The 15,997-nt window shown below is 39.0% G+C and overlaps 3 protein-coding genes across 4 annotated transcripts in view; 1 reads left to right on the top strand and 2 right to left on the bottom strand.

Annotated features, from left to right (window-relative positions):
• LOC108623413 (reticulon-4-interacting protein 1 homolog, mitochondrial) overlaps positions 1–420 on the top strand; it is a 4,082-nt gene extending 3,662 nt beyond the window's left edge. For both annotated transcript variants that reach the window (XM_018021883.2, XM_018021884.2), the window contains exon 8: positions 16–420. In XM_018021883.2, coding sequence (XP_017877372.1) covers positions 16–219 — 204 coding nt within the window. In that variant the 3' untranslated portion in view covers positions 220–420. The remainder of the gene's footprint in view (positions 1–15) is intronic.
• On the bottom strand, positions 406–2,242 carry Fen1 (Flap structure-specific endonuclease 1). The gene is made up of 8 exons (XM_018021853.2): positions 2,028–2,242; positions 1,841–1,943; positions 1,597–1,763; positions 1,406–1,515; positions 1,146–1,349; positions 800–1,018; positions 525–707; positions 406–411 (listed from the first exon to the last, which is right to left on the bottom strand). Exons 1-8 carry the CDS (start codon positions 2,107–2,109, stop codon positions 406–408), a joined length of 1,074 nt encoding a protein of 357 aa, XP_017877342.1. The 5' UTR covers positions 2,110–2,242.
• A 615-nt stretch (positions 2,243–2,857) lies between these two features.
• Positions 2,858–15,997, bottom strand: part of CycD (cyclin D) — a 41,345-nt gene continuing 28,205 nt past the window's right edge. Inside the window, exons 3-5 of the mRNA XM_018021873.2 lie at positions 13,333–13,495; positions 9,461–9,606; positions 2,858–8,667 (exon numbers count right to left, since the gene is read on the bottom strand). Coding sequence (XP_017877362.1) covers positions 8,413–8,667; positions 9,461–9,606; positions 13,333–13,495 — 564 coding nt within the window. The 3' untranslated portion in view covers positions 2,858–8,412. The remainder of the gene's footprint in view (positions 8,668–9,460; positions 9,607–13,332; positions 13,496–15,997) is intronic.

Here is a 15,997-nt window from a genome sequence, read left to right as displayed (position 1 = left end):
GAATATTATTTGCAGTACATCTTTGGATTTAATATGCATCAGTGGAAAGAGGGAGCGAAGATTAATATGACGTATGTGCAAGCGTTATGCGATTTAATCGATGCTGATCAGTTACAGATAGTTGTAGACAAGGTGTACAGGCCACAAAATATCATACAGGCATTAGATCACATATTGGATGCCGATGCCATAGGTAGCACTGTAATAAGGTTTCAGTAACTATTGAATTATTGTAAAATAGATTTTCAGTTTCATAAATACATGATTATCATATTTTTTTATTAACATGTTGTAAATAATAGAAAATGCCTAATCACTGCCAATTACCATCCAATGTTAATGCAAATCGTTTGAGGTAATTCAAACAATTTATATATGAATATATTTGTACATTTGGTGCTAAAATCAAGACTGAGCGAATATTTAAAAAAAAAAATAATGTACATAAATGCGTAATTTGAGTGTTATTCACTGGGGAAGGGAATCAGTTTAGAATATACAGAAAACANGATATTTATACTTACTTTACGTTTTGGAGAATTCTGACTCGGCAGTACAGTAAAGAACGAATCTAATCTGCCTTGAGTAGAAGTATTTCGAGCTTTGTGCAATTTTTTTGCACCATTCCTCACTCTTTCTTCGCTGAATTGTTTATCACCGCATAGGTATTTTACTAAACCTTCTTCATCCGGGTCTGACCATTTCAACTTATGAAAAAAGAATCGTTTATGAACATTAATATGTACATTTGTTATAGAAAGTAGGTACATGTACTGTACGTAGATTAAATTATATTCACATCAATTGTCGCGGGATCTGTTATTTCAGGCTCTTGAAATAATAATCGAGCTTGCTTGTAATTCCAGTCTTCAGGTATCGTATACTTTTTACTATCTATGTTTTCCACAATCTTTTCGAGCGACCGGTGTGTTTTAATTAATTCAATAGCACGTTTTGGCCCAATTCCTCTTATGCTGTTTGTGTAATCGCAGCCCAACATTATACAGAGGTCAATAAACTGGAAATAATTGAAGTAACATTTGCAATAGAAATATTTAAATAATATTATCGATATGTTTGCCAGCTTAAGTGCCAAACCCTTACAGATTAATAAAATAGTAAATCAGATCGTATCATTTACGTACTTCATCATTATTCAATTCAAGCTCAGCTAAAACTTTATCATGATGAAATTCCTGTACAGGCATTTTTCTTGCTTCGCTAAAAGTTAATCGTCGTAATAAAATGTTACATCCAAAGGTAAGAGCATCCATATCTTCTGTGGCTGTTGCAAAAACTTTGTCAGCCTTCACTAAAGCAGCACATTGCGCCTCTGCTTCACATGGAGCCTGTGAGATTAATATGTTAATATAAAATTGATTTCTCTTTCCTTCCTGTTACTTACATCAATATAAGGAATTCCCATCAATTCCAATAACTGTTTAGCTTCATTTGCATGTTCCTTTGTAACTTTTACCAGTCTTCTGTTGTACTTCTCTACATCTTCCGCATTTCCTAAAATATTCATAACGCGAGGGCTTAGGATTTATTAGTCTTGTATTAAATGAGATGGAATAAATATATTTCTTCAATTACCTGCTTCTTCAGCTACTTGTAGAAGTTTCTGAGCCTCTTCCCTCCTTTCAGCTCGCTTATTTAATTCGTCACCTTTTAAATTCGGTGGTTTTCCATCAAATACATATACAGGTTTTATACCTTGTTCTACTAAACGTATTGTTCTATAAAATATACCCATCAAGTGACTGGAATGAAAAGAAATAATAGAATTATTGTTATTATAATGGTATATCGTAAAATTTCTTGTTGGAGTACACGATACCTTGTTGTCTCTCCATCTACGGATGTCAGTTGTGCACCTTCGCTTCTTACAGCGATAAGAAATTGATACAAGCACATAGATGCATCTATGGCTATTTTACGACCTAAAACAATAAGCGTGAAAGCCAACTTTTTATAAACTTAAAAATGCAAAAACCGTTTTACCGTTCTATTGTATGTGTACATACCGAAATAATGTTTCAGTTCTCGTTCTTTAATAGCATTCGGTGCTACATCCGCAATTAATTTTGCCAGGCCCAAAATACCCATGATGATAGACAACAGTTGTAGTTCAGATTATTTGTACAATATGGAGACGTCAAATTACTGTGGTTGGCGAGTGCGAAGCAGTAAAAGCATTTTCGCGCCTAAATAGATGAGTAACATATGTACCAGGTATCAGGGTCAACGCCAACGATGCCACCGGTAAGCGGTACAAAATGTTCCTAGGTAGATTCTCTTGTTATGAATTCGACATTTTAAATTTCTTTCGTGAATATTAATTGTTTCCTTTGTATTTTCTTAATGTTTTAAGGTCTTTAATACAGTTTCATAGACTACTTTACAATGTGTAACAAGTTTTATTTAGAAAGATGTTCTTAATGCAGAGATATTTCTGAAAAATTACTACATCATCTACGAACAAAATAATTTTCGTCTCCCTAGTTTTGCTTTTACCATGAAGAGTGACCAACCTACAACTTCTTCGGCCCGTTTCTCCCCGTTTCCGGTCTGCTTCGGCCCGTTTCAACCCCTTTCCGGTCTGCTTTGGCCCGTTTGGCCCTGCTTCGGCCCGTTTTAGCCCGCTTTGGCTCATTTGGCCCTGTTTCAGTCCTATTGGCCTGCTTTCGCCCGTTTTGGCCCATTTTTACCCGTTTTAAGTCATTTCGGTTAAATATTCTCTAATTATCTGATCTTTCTTTAAGATCTTCTAATACTTGTCATATACTGTTAGTGGGAGGTACTGAAATCCTTTTATTTTTGTATTAAAATGAGAAAGAAAAATGTGGAAGGCAGGTTTTACGACTGTATAAAATACCAATACTTTATTTCTCAATCGACCGTGCGACACAGCACGCACAAAAAGTGGGATATGTATGTACAAAGTCAATTTGTACCTGGCATTCGTTTATCTCTGTCGCCTGGTACAAAAAGCCGATCGCGCACCTACCGATTAAAAATCTTTTTTTTTCCTTTTACTTGCTAGATTTAAAAAGTAACGCATAACTGTTGGTTACATTCGTAATCATGTTTTTTTTTCATCCTTTCGCTTTTCTTTTTCATTCACGCTGCACACTTCTTCGCCGCCAGTGAATTTAAAAAAAACAAATAGACAAACAAGGAGCTACACATGCTGCTTCGAGCGGTAAATGCAGGTGCTTGAGGTATATCAGTGGTATATACATACGTCTATTTTGCGTGTTGCTTTGCCTTGAGTAAGGATGTTTAAAGAAAAGAAAATGAGAACAAGTTGACAAACGATAGACATGGAATGACGAACAAACGTACAGAGTACAGTCCATCGATGCGAGTAATCGAAGTACAGCATTTTTTGAATTTATATAAATCAAATCTGCACTATAGAAAGAGATTTATCCAGGATTAGCTTAAACGATTCGCAGTTCGCGATTACAATTGTTCAAGTGGGTTCTGTGCTCGCATCGAAGTAGGGAATAACGAAAATGAGAAATCGCTGATTAATTACAATAAAAATAAAGGAAAGGAATTGTGACGTGATATGGATATGCAAATAGTTACAATGTTTATATTTCTTTCTTTTGCTCGGTTTCAAAAGAAGGAAATGGATGTCACAAGCTCGCTGTGTTCTTACAAAGCTAAAAACGGGGCGGAATAACGGGGTTGTTCGATTGGGACGAGACACTATCCATGCAAAACAGGTTCACAGAGTCGCGGTTCTCGAAACGATTTTGCCCTGGCGAGCGATGATTTTTTTTTAAACAATTAAACATTACAGAAATATTTCTCATCGTCCATTTCTGTCTTCGTATTATGATGATGAATATTCAATAACTGAGCAGATTCAAAGACTATACAACGGAACAGAAAGTATTTAATGCACAATGATTGAATGAAATGATGTAACAAAACGAAAATTAGTAACATGATCTAATTTTAGAAATCGTATTAACACAAATTGTCCATTTGTATAATTTCAAATTGCTCTAAAATCTGTATGTTCAACAAAATGCTCATATAAAATCTTAAAAAAAAATCAAAAGCAGAATCTTGCTCTATACTCGAAGTTTAATACCAAATTAAATTACCAGCTTTTAATAATCCTCGATGGACGATATAGAAGTTTTGATTAAAAAATTTCATCGGACTCACGGATAGAACTCGCGTGAGAACCGGAGACCCTGCATCAAAGACCTGTCGCTTCCGGTTTATAATTAATTTGCTCGAAGTTAAAATTAATTCTGATGCGTCCCTTCCGCTGTCTCTCGACAATGTTCCCATTCTTCCAAGGTACATAATGATACGTGTTTTAGAAATATACAAATATAATATGTATATACATAATATACGAAGTATTTCAACAGAACGGACTTCTTAATTGAACACAATACTTTTAATTAAACATGCAGTTATAAAAAAAATCTGCAAACCACTGAATAATTCAGAGTTCTCTTCATACAATAACTATCAAAGAATATGTCTTTATCACTTGATGTAAATCGTTAAATTATTAATCATTTACAGACACATAATTTTATAATGAATTGTTTGTGTTTCTGAAAAGGTAAAACATCCTACTGAAACACTCGTATAAGCGTATATATACATATACATAAGTGCGTGCACAAACGAACGCATTATCATACGCTAGTAGTACAAGTATGAAAAAGGTCAGCCATGCTTACACCAGTCTGGGATATGTTGTCCCTACCTTAATCTATATCTCACTCTCATCCTCTCGCGTTCTACATTATACTAAGATTTGGTTACTTGAAATGTATGATACTAACTAAGATTTCCGCATTGTGGCACTAGACTATCCCTTTCCGGTTTTTTATTTCCTGCCTCTAATAGTTCGGAATGCGCGGATTCCTTCTCTTGAGCACGGACCACTGGAATGGTCCGCTTTTCGATCCTTCCTCTCGCGTCTTCAGCAGACCGTTTACATTTGCATAAGTTCTGTGAGACAACTTTTAGTTCAGCTCCATTCCACGCATTTTAAGTACTAACATAGTTTTCTTCTAGGTATATGATTTATATGAACGTTGGCCGCTGACCTCAACCACTATCGTTCCAATTTTCTTCATTTTACGATATTGGAATTTGTATATTCTTCCACTACTTGTTTATTTATTTATTTATTTTTTGGAATGGTTGCATTTCGGGAGCTTAATTACTACTGGCGATCTAATTAATTATACGTACATACACAGCGGTTTATAGATTAATGGGGTACTTGAAACGTTTACATCCTGTTTCTGAGTAGCGATAAATATTTTCTTTTTTAGCGACGGACGATAGTAGCTGAGGCTCGATTCTGCTGGCGCTGTGGATCTAATTAGAGCGTTTAGGCTTTTTATCTTGTCCACATATGAACAGATGCGCTTCCAAATTTGGAGTTTGAAGAATCTGATGATCGTTTGTGTTATAAATGAAATTAAACGTCAAATGTTAATTAATTGGAATTATCTATATCAATTTTGATTTGGAACTTCAGATAATCGATCTCTTCCAAACATTAAACGGAAATTCTATAGTGTTCGTTCTAAAACCACACACAGCACCAGAACGGTCCAATTATTATATGTTTGAGATTGTATCCGACTTCTTTCTTTTACTTTTCAAGTCTGCTCACTCTGCCACATTACTTGTCGTTATATCTTACACGGACTAAATGTTAAATCTTAATCGTACGCCTCGTATAGCTTACCTACATATGTACAGCCGCGGTTCGAGGGAAAGAACAGTCAGCCAGACAGTTGGTTTCAATTATCAAATTCAGTGCGATATGAATAACTCGAAAATCAAATACATCATTAAGAGATGTTTACTGCGAATTAAATTTGATAGTCGCAGTTTAATTATAACATTAATATTTTTCGCATCTCAATGGAACCAGTAATTGTTTGAATTACCAATATCATTTTTTAGTACACAAAACGATTTAGAAATTAGGAAATATTAACCAAACGCTTAGAACTCACTCGAAAAGTCCGAAACCATTCTTCTAGATCTTCGTGAACCCTTCCTTCGCCCTGTTTCATTCGCTTCCCATTCCTCGTGGAAAATTCGACGCAGACACACACGTGCAGTTCATAACACATCCACCGCGTTTATATATAAAGGGGATTTCGCAGACACACTCGCGGGCCGACACAACCGATCTTAGGAACCGAACTGGAATAACGACGGGTCGCGCCACAGCCCCCATCAGGGGGTTGAAACGAAAAAAAAAATTCATTTGGATAAATGATTAGCGTAAATACGAATGAAATGAAAGGATTTATGCACTTTCTGTCGCCTAAAACGCTTCCCTGTTTCATTCGACCTTGCCGTAACGCTTGCTCACTCAAAAATCGACCTCCCGTTTAAAAATAAAATAACTTTCTTTCCACGTTCCAAATTTCTTGAGAGTATCCACTCCGTTTCAAATCTGGTCCACGACTCTTTACAGAAACTCTCGCGAGACTTTAATTAAAAGTAACCAGAAATTGGTTTTTAAAATATAAAAAAAAGTTATTCGACTTTCACTTGAGAATATTCTACTTATTATCTAGCTTGAAATAATTCGAACACATTTACACTTTGTATCTTCTTGTTCCTTACGCATGCTACGTATATCGTGATATCTCTCTTCCTTGTACACGCACACCTCGTGTATAATATATAATGTGTACATATGCGTATATATATTTATATATGTATATATATATTCATTTTCCTCGTATGTATAGCTATGTACAAAACGCTAGGTGACTCCAACATGACTATGTGCATTTTTTCTCTTGTTTTCTGCTTTTCCTATCGCTCCTTTGTTTTAGTTCTGCGAAGGAGAATTCGATTCGCGTATATTACTTTTTTTTTAACTTACGAGTAAATGATACAGAAATTACGTGTAGTGGTCGTTTCGTCGTCCGGCTACTAAAAAAAATATTAAGTGTATCCTATTACGAAATAGATGCGTAAAGCGTATTGCATTGCCTTCCCTCAAACGGCACGCCTTTCCGTCTCTGCTATCCTTCAGTACAACTCGAAATAAGTTTTAGCTGTCCTCTCTTTTATCGCCATTCACGATATTCCGGTTTTGAAAGATTTACTATACCCTTTTTTCTGTTTTCTTACGATTCCAGTGTCTTTTGCCCATCATTTTTTTTTAATCAGGCTGACAAGCTTAAATTATTTACGACTTATTTTTATCGCTGACTAATTCGTTCAATCCCCTGCTTATTAGTTTATATTCTTGCCTCATCATTTAAAAAACGTTTACTTTGACTGTCAAGAATTTTCCTCGTGAAATCAGGATAAAATTGAATTTGCAGAGGATTGAAAATCGAACGTGGCAACAAAGGAAATCTGCATTTTTTTGAAGCTCGACATCTTCGGCCGACAAATCTACAGAAAACTTAAATTGCTTTACGAAAACGAAAATATATAATAGAAAAAACAATCGAAGGAAAAGAGAACTCTAGGTATCCACTAGAGATCATGATTCGAGACGGACGTACGGTCTCTAGTAGCGTGCTTAAAAAAAAACGGAAACCGATTCCCGATAACTTCGTACGATCCTCGCAAATTAAAAAACATCGCGTAGATACAACTAAATAACAAAGCGGACCCGAACGAAACTTTAGGTCCTCGTTTCACGCCGTCCGACGCATTCGCGTTTTATACGTACAGCTATGTATAAAAAATGATTCTGCACGCGGAATCACGATTCCATCCGGCACAACACGTGTTCGTCGCTCCGGCATAGCTCGATTCGAGAGTAAAAACTTCAACGGGCAAACGGACAGCTCCATTGACCGATGCACAATTGTTTTCAGTCAATCACCATCGACTCTATTAAAATATCTCGTAAACGTTGCGAGTCGAACGTATGCAAAATAATTTACCTTCGCTCGGAGGTTGTTCGGTGAACGACGATACTTTCCACCCTTACTAAAGTTCTGCGAAGAGGCCATATGGTTTAAGAAAAAAATGTCTCTAGCCTCGTCATTGACTGTCTCCCAGTTCTCGAATATTTTTCAATGTACAGAACGCGTACACAACAGCGTACAGAACACATTATATTAACTTGTATCGACTTGTCTCTTCCGTCTCACGACGGTGGCCAAGGGAAACCGGTGACCGAACGACGATTGAATCAACGGACAATAAGCACAGCTACGTTTACATAGGTAGATCCCACCATTCAAGAATCTTCTTCTTTGTCTTCTTCCTCAGGCTTATTTTCTTCTTCGCTGGTCTTGAATTTTTTGCTGGTCGAGGGTCCCTGAACATCGTCTTCTTCTTGATCGCTGCTGGATAACGAGCGTTTCTTGGCCTTCAGGCTCAGCAGAGAGTCACCCTGGCCAGAGTTTCCCTCAGCGGCGTCTCTCAAAAATGGATGTTCCTCACATCGGTCGGCGTGCCCGCCTTCTTCTCGTGTTCCAGGACCTTGTCCTGGCTGGTGCTCTCGTCCCCCAGTGGCCTCTGCGGCGCGCTCGTCGTCACCGAAGTACTACTACTGCTCTCCTCCTGCTCCACTACCACTTCTGGTTCTTTACTAGGAGCTTCCACAGCCGACGACGTACCACCCACCGCCTGGGAGACCATCTCCTCGATTTGGACCAGGCAGCCCTGCAGATAGTCCTGGAAATCATAATGAAAACCATTACTTCATATTTGTATCAGTTCGAACAAGAATTAAGGATGATCTTACAATATTATTGAACTATATTTAATCAATAATTTTTATTTGTTTTGTAATTTTGAATTCTTTCTAATGACTGATCAGCGATTAAAAGCAATTTTCATGAAACAGACATTGCGTTTGTGTACGATATGATTCGGATCCGTTCAGGAGACGCTAAGTTCGAGGGATCGTTCACGAATTTCAGCAAAACATCGCGTAAAAACAAGCGAAGACGTAGCAGGTGTCGGGCACATGTTCGCGGTGAGAAAAAAGGAGCGGCGGGCGTGTCAAGAGGAGGGAAAAGGCCATTCGAAACACGGGCAGACTATACATTCGTGCGATGCGTCGCGTGCAAACAAAGTGCACGCGTGAATGGCTCGGCATGGGGTCTACGCCCTGCAATATTTTTCAACGCATGTGTGTTTAGAGAAGCAGGAAGACGTTCCGCGAACAGTCGCGCCGTCTTCAACCACCTGCCCCTCTTCACAATTTTCATTCATAAAATTCGGCTCATTCAAAGTTTTCTTATACAGATGCGAGATGGAATCCTGCCTACTTTTATCTCAATATTTTAAAACACCAAAATGTATTCCGTTATTCTATTTGTCGGTATGAATACGCACATGAAATTTATTTATTATGAGTCGCTGAATAGATTTTATAGCGGACAGGCTATATTTTCGTTGCTTTATTAATCCCATAAACTTATTAGGTTCGCATCTCGAATGGAAGGTATTATTCTTAACGTACCTGTTCGATGGCTGTGATACGTGTTAATTCGGCGAGGAGTTTTGCAAGTCCGAAGCCGCTTTTGCCAGTCCAGTCGAGACCGTGGAGAGCGGCTGCAACACTCGCCGCCGCGATCATGCTAGGCGTGTACATCGCGAATTTGTACTCTGAAAACAATAAATGAACAAGATATGAATACTTTCTCTTTTGTCTTTGACTTATTATAGGAATAGTAAAAATTTATTGGGGTCGTTGTTAAATGCAGAAGTAGTATTCTTGTATTAATCTCAATTTGTTAGCCAAATTCACTTGTGTGTAAACAGAATTTCCCAAATCGCTGCTTAAATTCTAAACACACGTCCTCGGCATACCAGAGGACACGAATGCGGAATACGAAATGCCTCCAAAAAACCGGTGAGAGGAACGTGTCTCCAGGTATTAGAAATATGGTCGAAGGAACTATCGCTATTTCATAAGAGCCACGTTTCCAGCCAGGAACAAAACGATCCTAACATTCTGTTGGAAACGTTTCTACCGTCGAGAGGATAGAAATCTGCTAATAGAACAGCAGGTAGACGTGTCCTGAAAAAGGGGGCTTCGAAACGAGATTTATGATGCTGGAAAGTGTAGCTTGTAGGGGGGTCCACGTCTCCAAAGGTTACCGACAGAATAAACACCGGCCGTTTTCTCTCTTTTTCGTCTTTTTCTTACCGTTTATTGCTAGTACGAGCGTGAAACCTTTTGCCACCTCGGCGTGGGCAACGTGCGACAGCCGCGAAGAGCTGTTCCGGATGAGAACCGGACACGAGATGGCAAACAGTCGAAGTCTGTGCCTTAGAGAGTTCGTAACTGGTCGCAAATCTTCTAACGGTACCTATTTCTGGTCGAAAAATTGCCAACACGGAACATTCTAACAAAATTTCGAAGAATCTGAAGGAGTACCCCTTGAAAAAATATCGGAAAAGATAAAAATTTCTTTTTCTCAAAATTTTGAAAAATGTTTCAAATAAAAGTTGCAGGTACTGGTATTATTTACAAAAAAGATCATATACAATTTTATTCTATCTCGAATACTTTAGAAGTAATCGATTAATCATTTCATCTATCGTCAATTAAGACTGCCACTCTTTAGTAATCCTTGGTGCCCGAACGGACAGACGGAGCTGAAATTTAACGGAGAGCAAGAGCATGCCGTAATAAAGCCATTAAGAATGGAATTCCACGAAGCCCGGTCTTAAATTTGCAGAGCCGCGAGACAGAGAAAGGGGTACAAAGACAGAGAGAGAGAGAGGAATTATATGTACCGCTCCCACAGGTGCATTCTTCTTCGGTAAACTTTGAATCAGACGATCTTTAAACGTAGATCACCCTTGCCTGATTGATCACAATCTTTTTCTTCCCATCTGTAAGTTTACCTTATCTAAAGCAATTCTACTCGGTTTTAATTGCAAGTACTGTTCTGCTGCTTTTTACTTTCTGTTTTTCTTTCTCACGCAAGCAGTCTTGCGTACTTTCTTGAAGTACCGTACCCTCGGCCGATTCTTTTCAAGGTTCTGGTTCTCTTTTGGTACACCTTTCTTGAACTTCCACCTCACGTATTCTACCATTCTTCTTCTTTTCATTTTCTCTTTTTGTTTTCTAGAGCTTCCTTCCACCGTTCTTTTCTTGCGGATCTCCTTCCTTTCCATATTTCCAGTCGTCCTTTCATCCCGCCGACGCGGCTCTGCTTACTTAAGTTCCTTCTTTTCGCATTCTACATTTCTTTAGTTCTATTCTACTTATTACCTTTCTTTCGCTTTTGATATCAGGCCTTTTCTTTTCTGGCTACCAATTTTTTGTTTGGCACGTTTGATATTACTTTGGCAGTATAAAAAAAGAGCAAAATTTTAAGAGAAGAGAAATAATAGCAAAGCTTGCCAAATACGATGACCGAGTATGCCTATGTAGATAATTAAGTAAATTATCCATATCGATTGTCCTTTCCTAAGCGTTCTCCCTGACACTAGCGTCAATGTAACAGGCATGTGATTTCGCATGACACGATGCTGATAAGGTGTTTCTACCTCAAACCCAAAAAACGAGTCGCGAGCAGGTTCACGGACCTTGTCGCGATTCAAGGAAGCGGCTGGAATTCGTGGCGCCGTTTGCTTCTCTTTTCGTCGCTGAAAAAGAGGGTCAACCGAGCAACCGGCTACGCAACGCGTCCATACGTACTCGAAACCGGGCGGTTCGGGCCAAGCTACCTAGTTTGGCTCGTGAGAAACAATCATCGTCGTCTCCCTAGTCTCCGTCCTTCCTCTTTTCTCCGACGAACGAGGGGGGACCACCGAGCCAGACGACGAAGGACGACGCGGTCCTTGCTTTTTGTTGCGTCGTAGCACTCTTGTAATAACAACCAACCGGCAGCGGCCAGAAAGGGGATTTAAACGTGGATCTCACCGTACGTATGCCGTACACCAGTCGCCCCTTTCTTCTTCCACCGCTTCTTCCATTTCTTCTTTCGATTCCGCGATTTTCCACCGAGATCGAACGCTCTCCGTTTTTAGAAACATTGCTGCCCGAAATATTTTAATAATTGCCTGTGAACTCGTCCTCGCGGATCTCCCTTTTCTTCATGCGAGCACCGCGTGAGAACAACACAACCTCGTTTCGTTTTCAAATTTAAATATCATTTGGGTACAAAGACGTCATAATTCATTAGTATGAAGACATATACGTAGTAATCTACTGATTTTATTTGACCAAGTACAAGAAAATTGTGCAAGTTTACTTTCATGTTCCAGTATGTATGTACTAGAAACGTGTTGGTTTCCGCCGGGTGCGTTCTATGCGGTACCGACGTAGTATAGCTATTCATTAATGCGTTAGTTAACGATGCACGTTCCCGATTGTTTACGATACCGCGGCATGGTTCTAACGAGGCAATGTAGGCCCGCGGCGCTAAGGAATTGCATTTTTCTTCAAAACACGTTGTTTGATCCCTGATAAAGGTTTTATCCTTTTCCTAATCACTTTCTCAAGACAGAATTTTGCGTTCCTTGATAGAATTTCAAAATAGATAAATATGATTGATTATCGATTGAACCATTGATTTTATATCATATCATATTTCATGTTGCATAATCGATATTTTAATCACATAAGACACAGTTCCAAGTTTAGTACAAAACGAGAATAAAGAGAAAATGTATCAAAAATGGTATTATCACTAGCTGACGTGCTGTCGAGGTAAAAAGTAGAACACAGATAGAATTTCGTTAACGCTACATTAGCAGGTAAGTAAAAATTCATTTTCTTGTTAAACACTCTTATCGCGCGTCCGCGATGATTAGAATATTATGAAAAATGAGGCATCTGACGGCATGTAATTAAAAATTACCTAATAAGTAGAACGAAAAAACTAGAGCAAATTATAATTCTGTTTTTTAGAGCTCGGTATCTACTCGCGGCGACACCATAAATAATTAAAAACCTTTTTTCACAATCGCCTTAGGCTGGTAATGCACAGTTGAATTCAATGGAAATTGTATAACACGTCTATTTCAATAATCAATATCTTCGTGACGTATTACAGTACTGTGAATGAGGGAAAATGTAGGTCTTGCCTAAGAAAACGTGGATTGATGTCAATGTACGCAACGTGAATGCAAAATGTTTCCTGTGTTTGATACTTAATTTCATAATTAATGAAGCTCGTATTCTCGACCCACAAACATGTAACGTGAAGCTACTACGTCCTTATGAAATCTTTAGTAATTATAGAATTTCAACTAATCGTAAGATAAATAATTTTTTCGCATTAAAAATATTCATATCATATAAGTTTCTACTTTAGAAATTGTTTTAAGAAATACTATAGGAAAAAGCATGGTAATCAGGAATATTTTACTCACCTCTGGCGCTGAGGGCGATGAATGTCTGCGCGTGCCTCCTGACCATCACCGGGTCCCAAGTACGCGGCACTGGCAGTCTGTGAAGGATGTGCATCAGGAAGTCGCCCGGTGTCACGGCGGACAATTCCCATTTGAGCTTCGAGACGACCAGCTGTTCCCACCTCTGTAACAATTAACCAGACGAGGGATGTTTAGACACATCAAATCCCATGTTGCAGCGTCACAGTGTGCCGTTACACATTGCAAGAATGTACTTAATTATGCATTGTTAAGTGTTAAATATAACCACGTGGCCACAGAAGAGACCATTATCAAAAATATAAAAAAATGTATATTTATGTAGAAATAAATTTGCATGAAAAGAGGCTGTGATAAAACGTTACATTTCATCCTGAATATGAATTCATATGAGTGTACAAAGACTTTTGGTTGATACTGTACGCACGGACGTTAACGTAACAGTGTACACACGTTCTCTCGGTTTCCTTTCGGCCTCGCGGATGCGCTCTGCTCGCTCGAGTACGTCGTAGTACCCCCGTTTTCTCTCGACCGTGAAATTACACGCCGACTATACTACGCGGAGTACTACGCGTCCTTCGGCTTGATTAAAAGTCCATTGAATTTCGTGGGTACGTACGTACGCGCGTATACACGAACGCTATTACTATGTATACTCAAGGCCCCAAAAGTCTTACGAAACGACGTGACGTGACGGCAACGGCGTGACGCGACGGTACGGTGAACGCGGTTTTCGTCAGCTCGCCAAATAAAGTGCGACGGGTCTCCCAATCCTCTCACAGTGTTCGCAGAATCGTAGTTTAAGTCAACGTTGGAATCAATAGATTCGATAGATTTGGATGAAGTATTTTTTTTTTTAATCGTTACTTTTAATCATATGAGCAGAATAAGATTTGAATGTAAATGTGCTTATCAATATTAAAGAAGTAGCCTTTTAGTCATCGTAGAATTAAAGTTCTTTCTTAATTGTTATTTATGCATGCGTAGAATTGACCCCTCATCCTTGAGGGGGTGGAGCTTCGCGGTCGAGTGCGTGCGTACACGCTCGTAACGTGACACGTAAAGTAAAAGTCACTGAATGAAACAAAGACAACGTGTGCCGAGCCAGTGGTATAGGTCCGATTTTTCTGCGGCGCTCGAGTCTTAAGTAGTCTCAGACTCAATAGTCAGACTACCTGAAGTCAGTAATAACGTAACTTCTTATACGCTTGCTATTTCTTTGTTTTTTATACAAAATCAATTCCTGTCTTATCCTTCATTAATTTAAAATGATCAAATTGTGATTTTATTTTGTGTTAAAAAATTGTACAAATTGTGAAGCAAAATTAGCTCAAGTTTAGAATGTCATTTTAAATGAGATATAAATTCTGTGATGTTAAAACTGACCTTGTTACGGTCTTTAATTTTCTCTAAAAACGACTGGCATTCGACCATTACCATTATCGTCACTCTATTCGTAGATCCACAACTTTTTACTAGAGTTACTGTGTACAGGCAATAAAGGAGTCAGCTCTTCGTGTACCCGGCACGACCAATTGCGAGTGTCCAGCGGTGGAACGCGAGTCGTAGGAAAAACCGGGGCTACTACACCGTTCGCGGCGCGTAATATCTTGTCGATGGTTGCTGGTGTATACCGGCGACGCGGTGGCTGTGGTCTGCGTCATGGAATGCGTGACGGTGCAACGACGCATCCCCGTCGCGTCGAGTTCTACGCGCGCCACGGTACGATGCGTACGAGAGCGTAAACGTAAAACGATTCCACGGGAGGGCAATGATCTTCCTCAGGGATACACTCGTTTACATGCCACACCGCTTCCCATTACTAGGATACTAACTATTCAATTGATATTCGAAACAGTATGAGAACAAATCAAATATGCATATGTGTAATGCATGTACGTAAAACCAATTATCTAACAGGTAACGATCCTATGAAAAGAAGTATAGATCAGAGTATATTCTTACTCGTAATCTTCAGAAAACATATTTTAAAATAACTCGATACGAAATATCTTCCTTAAAAAATTCAGGAATCACTTCCTGAAAATTTAAGCCTGTGTCTACCCCTGCTATGAAATTAATGCAGATGTTTGCGATTGTCAAACAGCTTGGGTACAAGTCGTCGCACCTCCGGTGTATCAGGTAGTACCTGCTCCTTTTTATTAGTTCCCCTCGGGATATCTAGTATCGGTGAGCAGCGCGCGTTTGATGATGCGACGTCGGTTGCATTTGAATTTTTCCACGCAGGCCTCCCTTTTGCTGCGAGAGCAAGTTTTCTCACGAGAGGACGAGTCGGGCGGAATGTTAGAGATTCCCACTCTCCTGCCCGGTATCCGCCCTCCCGGATACCCTGTTCGATTAAACGGAATCGAATCGACGTCGCGTTCGACACGAGGGAGAAGTGTACCTGTACATATATAGGTAAGTCGTTTACGCGCCGTTCGTCATGCATCCATAAGTCATGGTACATAAATTGGTTCGGGCGAATTGTCATTTAGACTCGATCACTCGAAGGAAGTGACTGTGCGCGAAACATTTCAGAATGTCATCAGCATTTAGGTTTTTCAATTGTTAAAAATGTTGAGTAATTTACTGATCCATGATTGCCCCTTTTAAGGATATATAGGCTATACATATACTTAAACAA

Source organism: Ceratina calcarata, unplaced genomic scaffold (assembly GCF_001652005.2).
Source record: "Ceratina calcarata isolate Rehan_Ccalc_2016 unplaced genomic scaffold, ASM165200v1 scaffold267, whole genome shotgun sequence".
Classification (NCBI taxonomy): Eukaryota; Metazoa; Arthropoda; class Insecta; order Hymenoptera; family Apidae; genus Ceratina; species Ceratina calcarata.
This window is presented reverse-complemented; position numbering and strand designations above follow the sequence as displayed.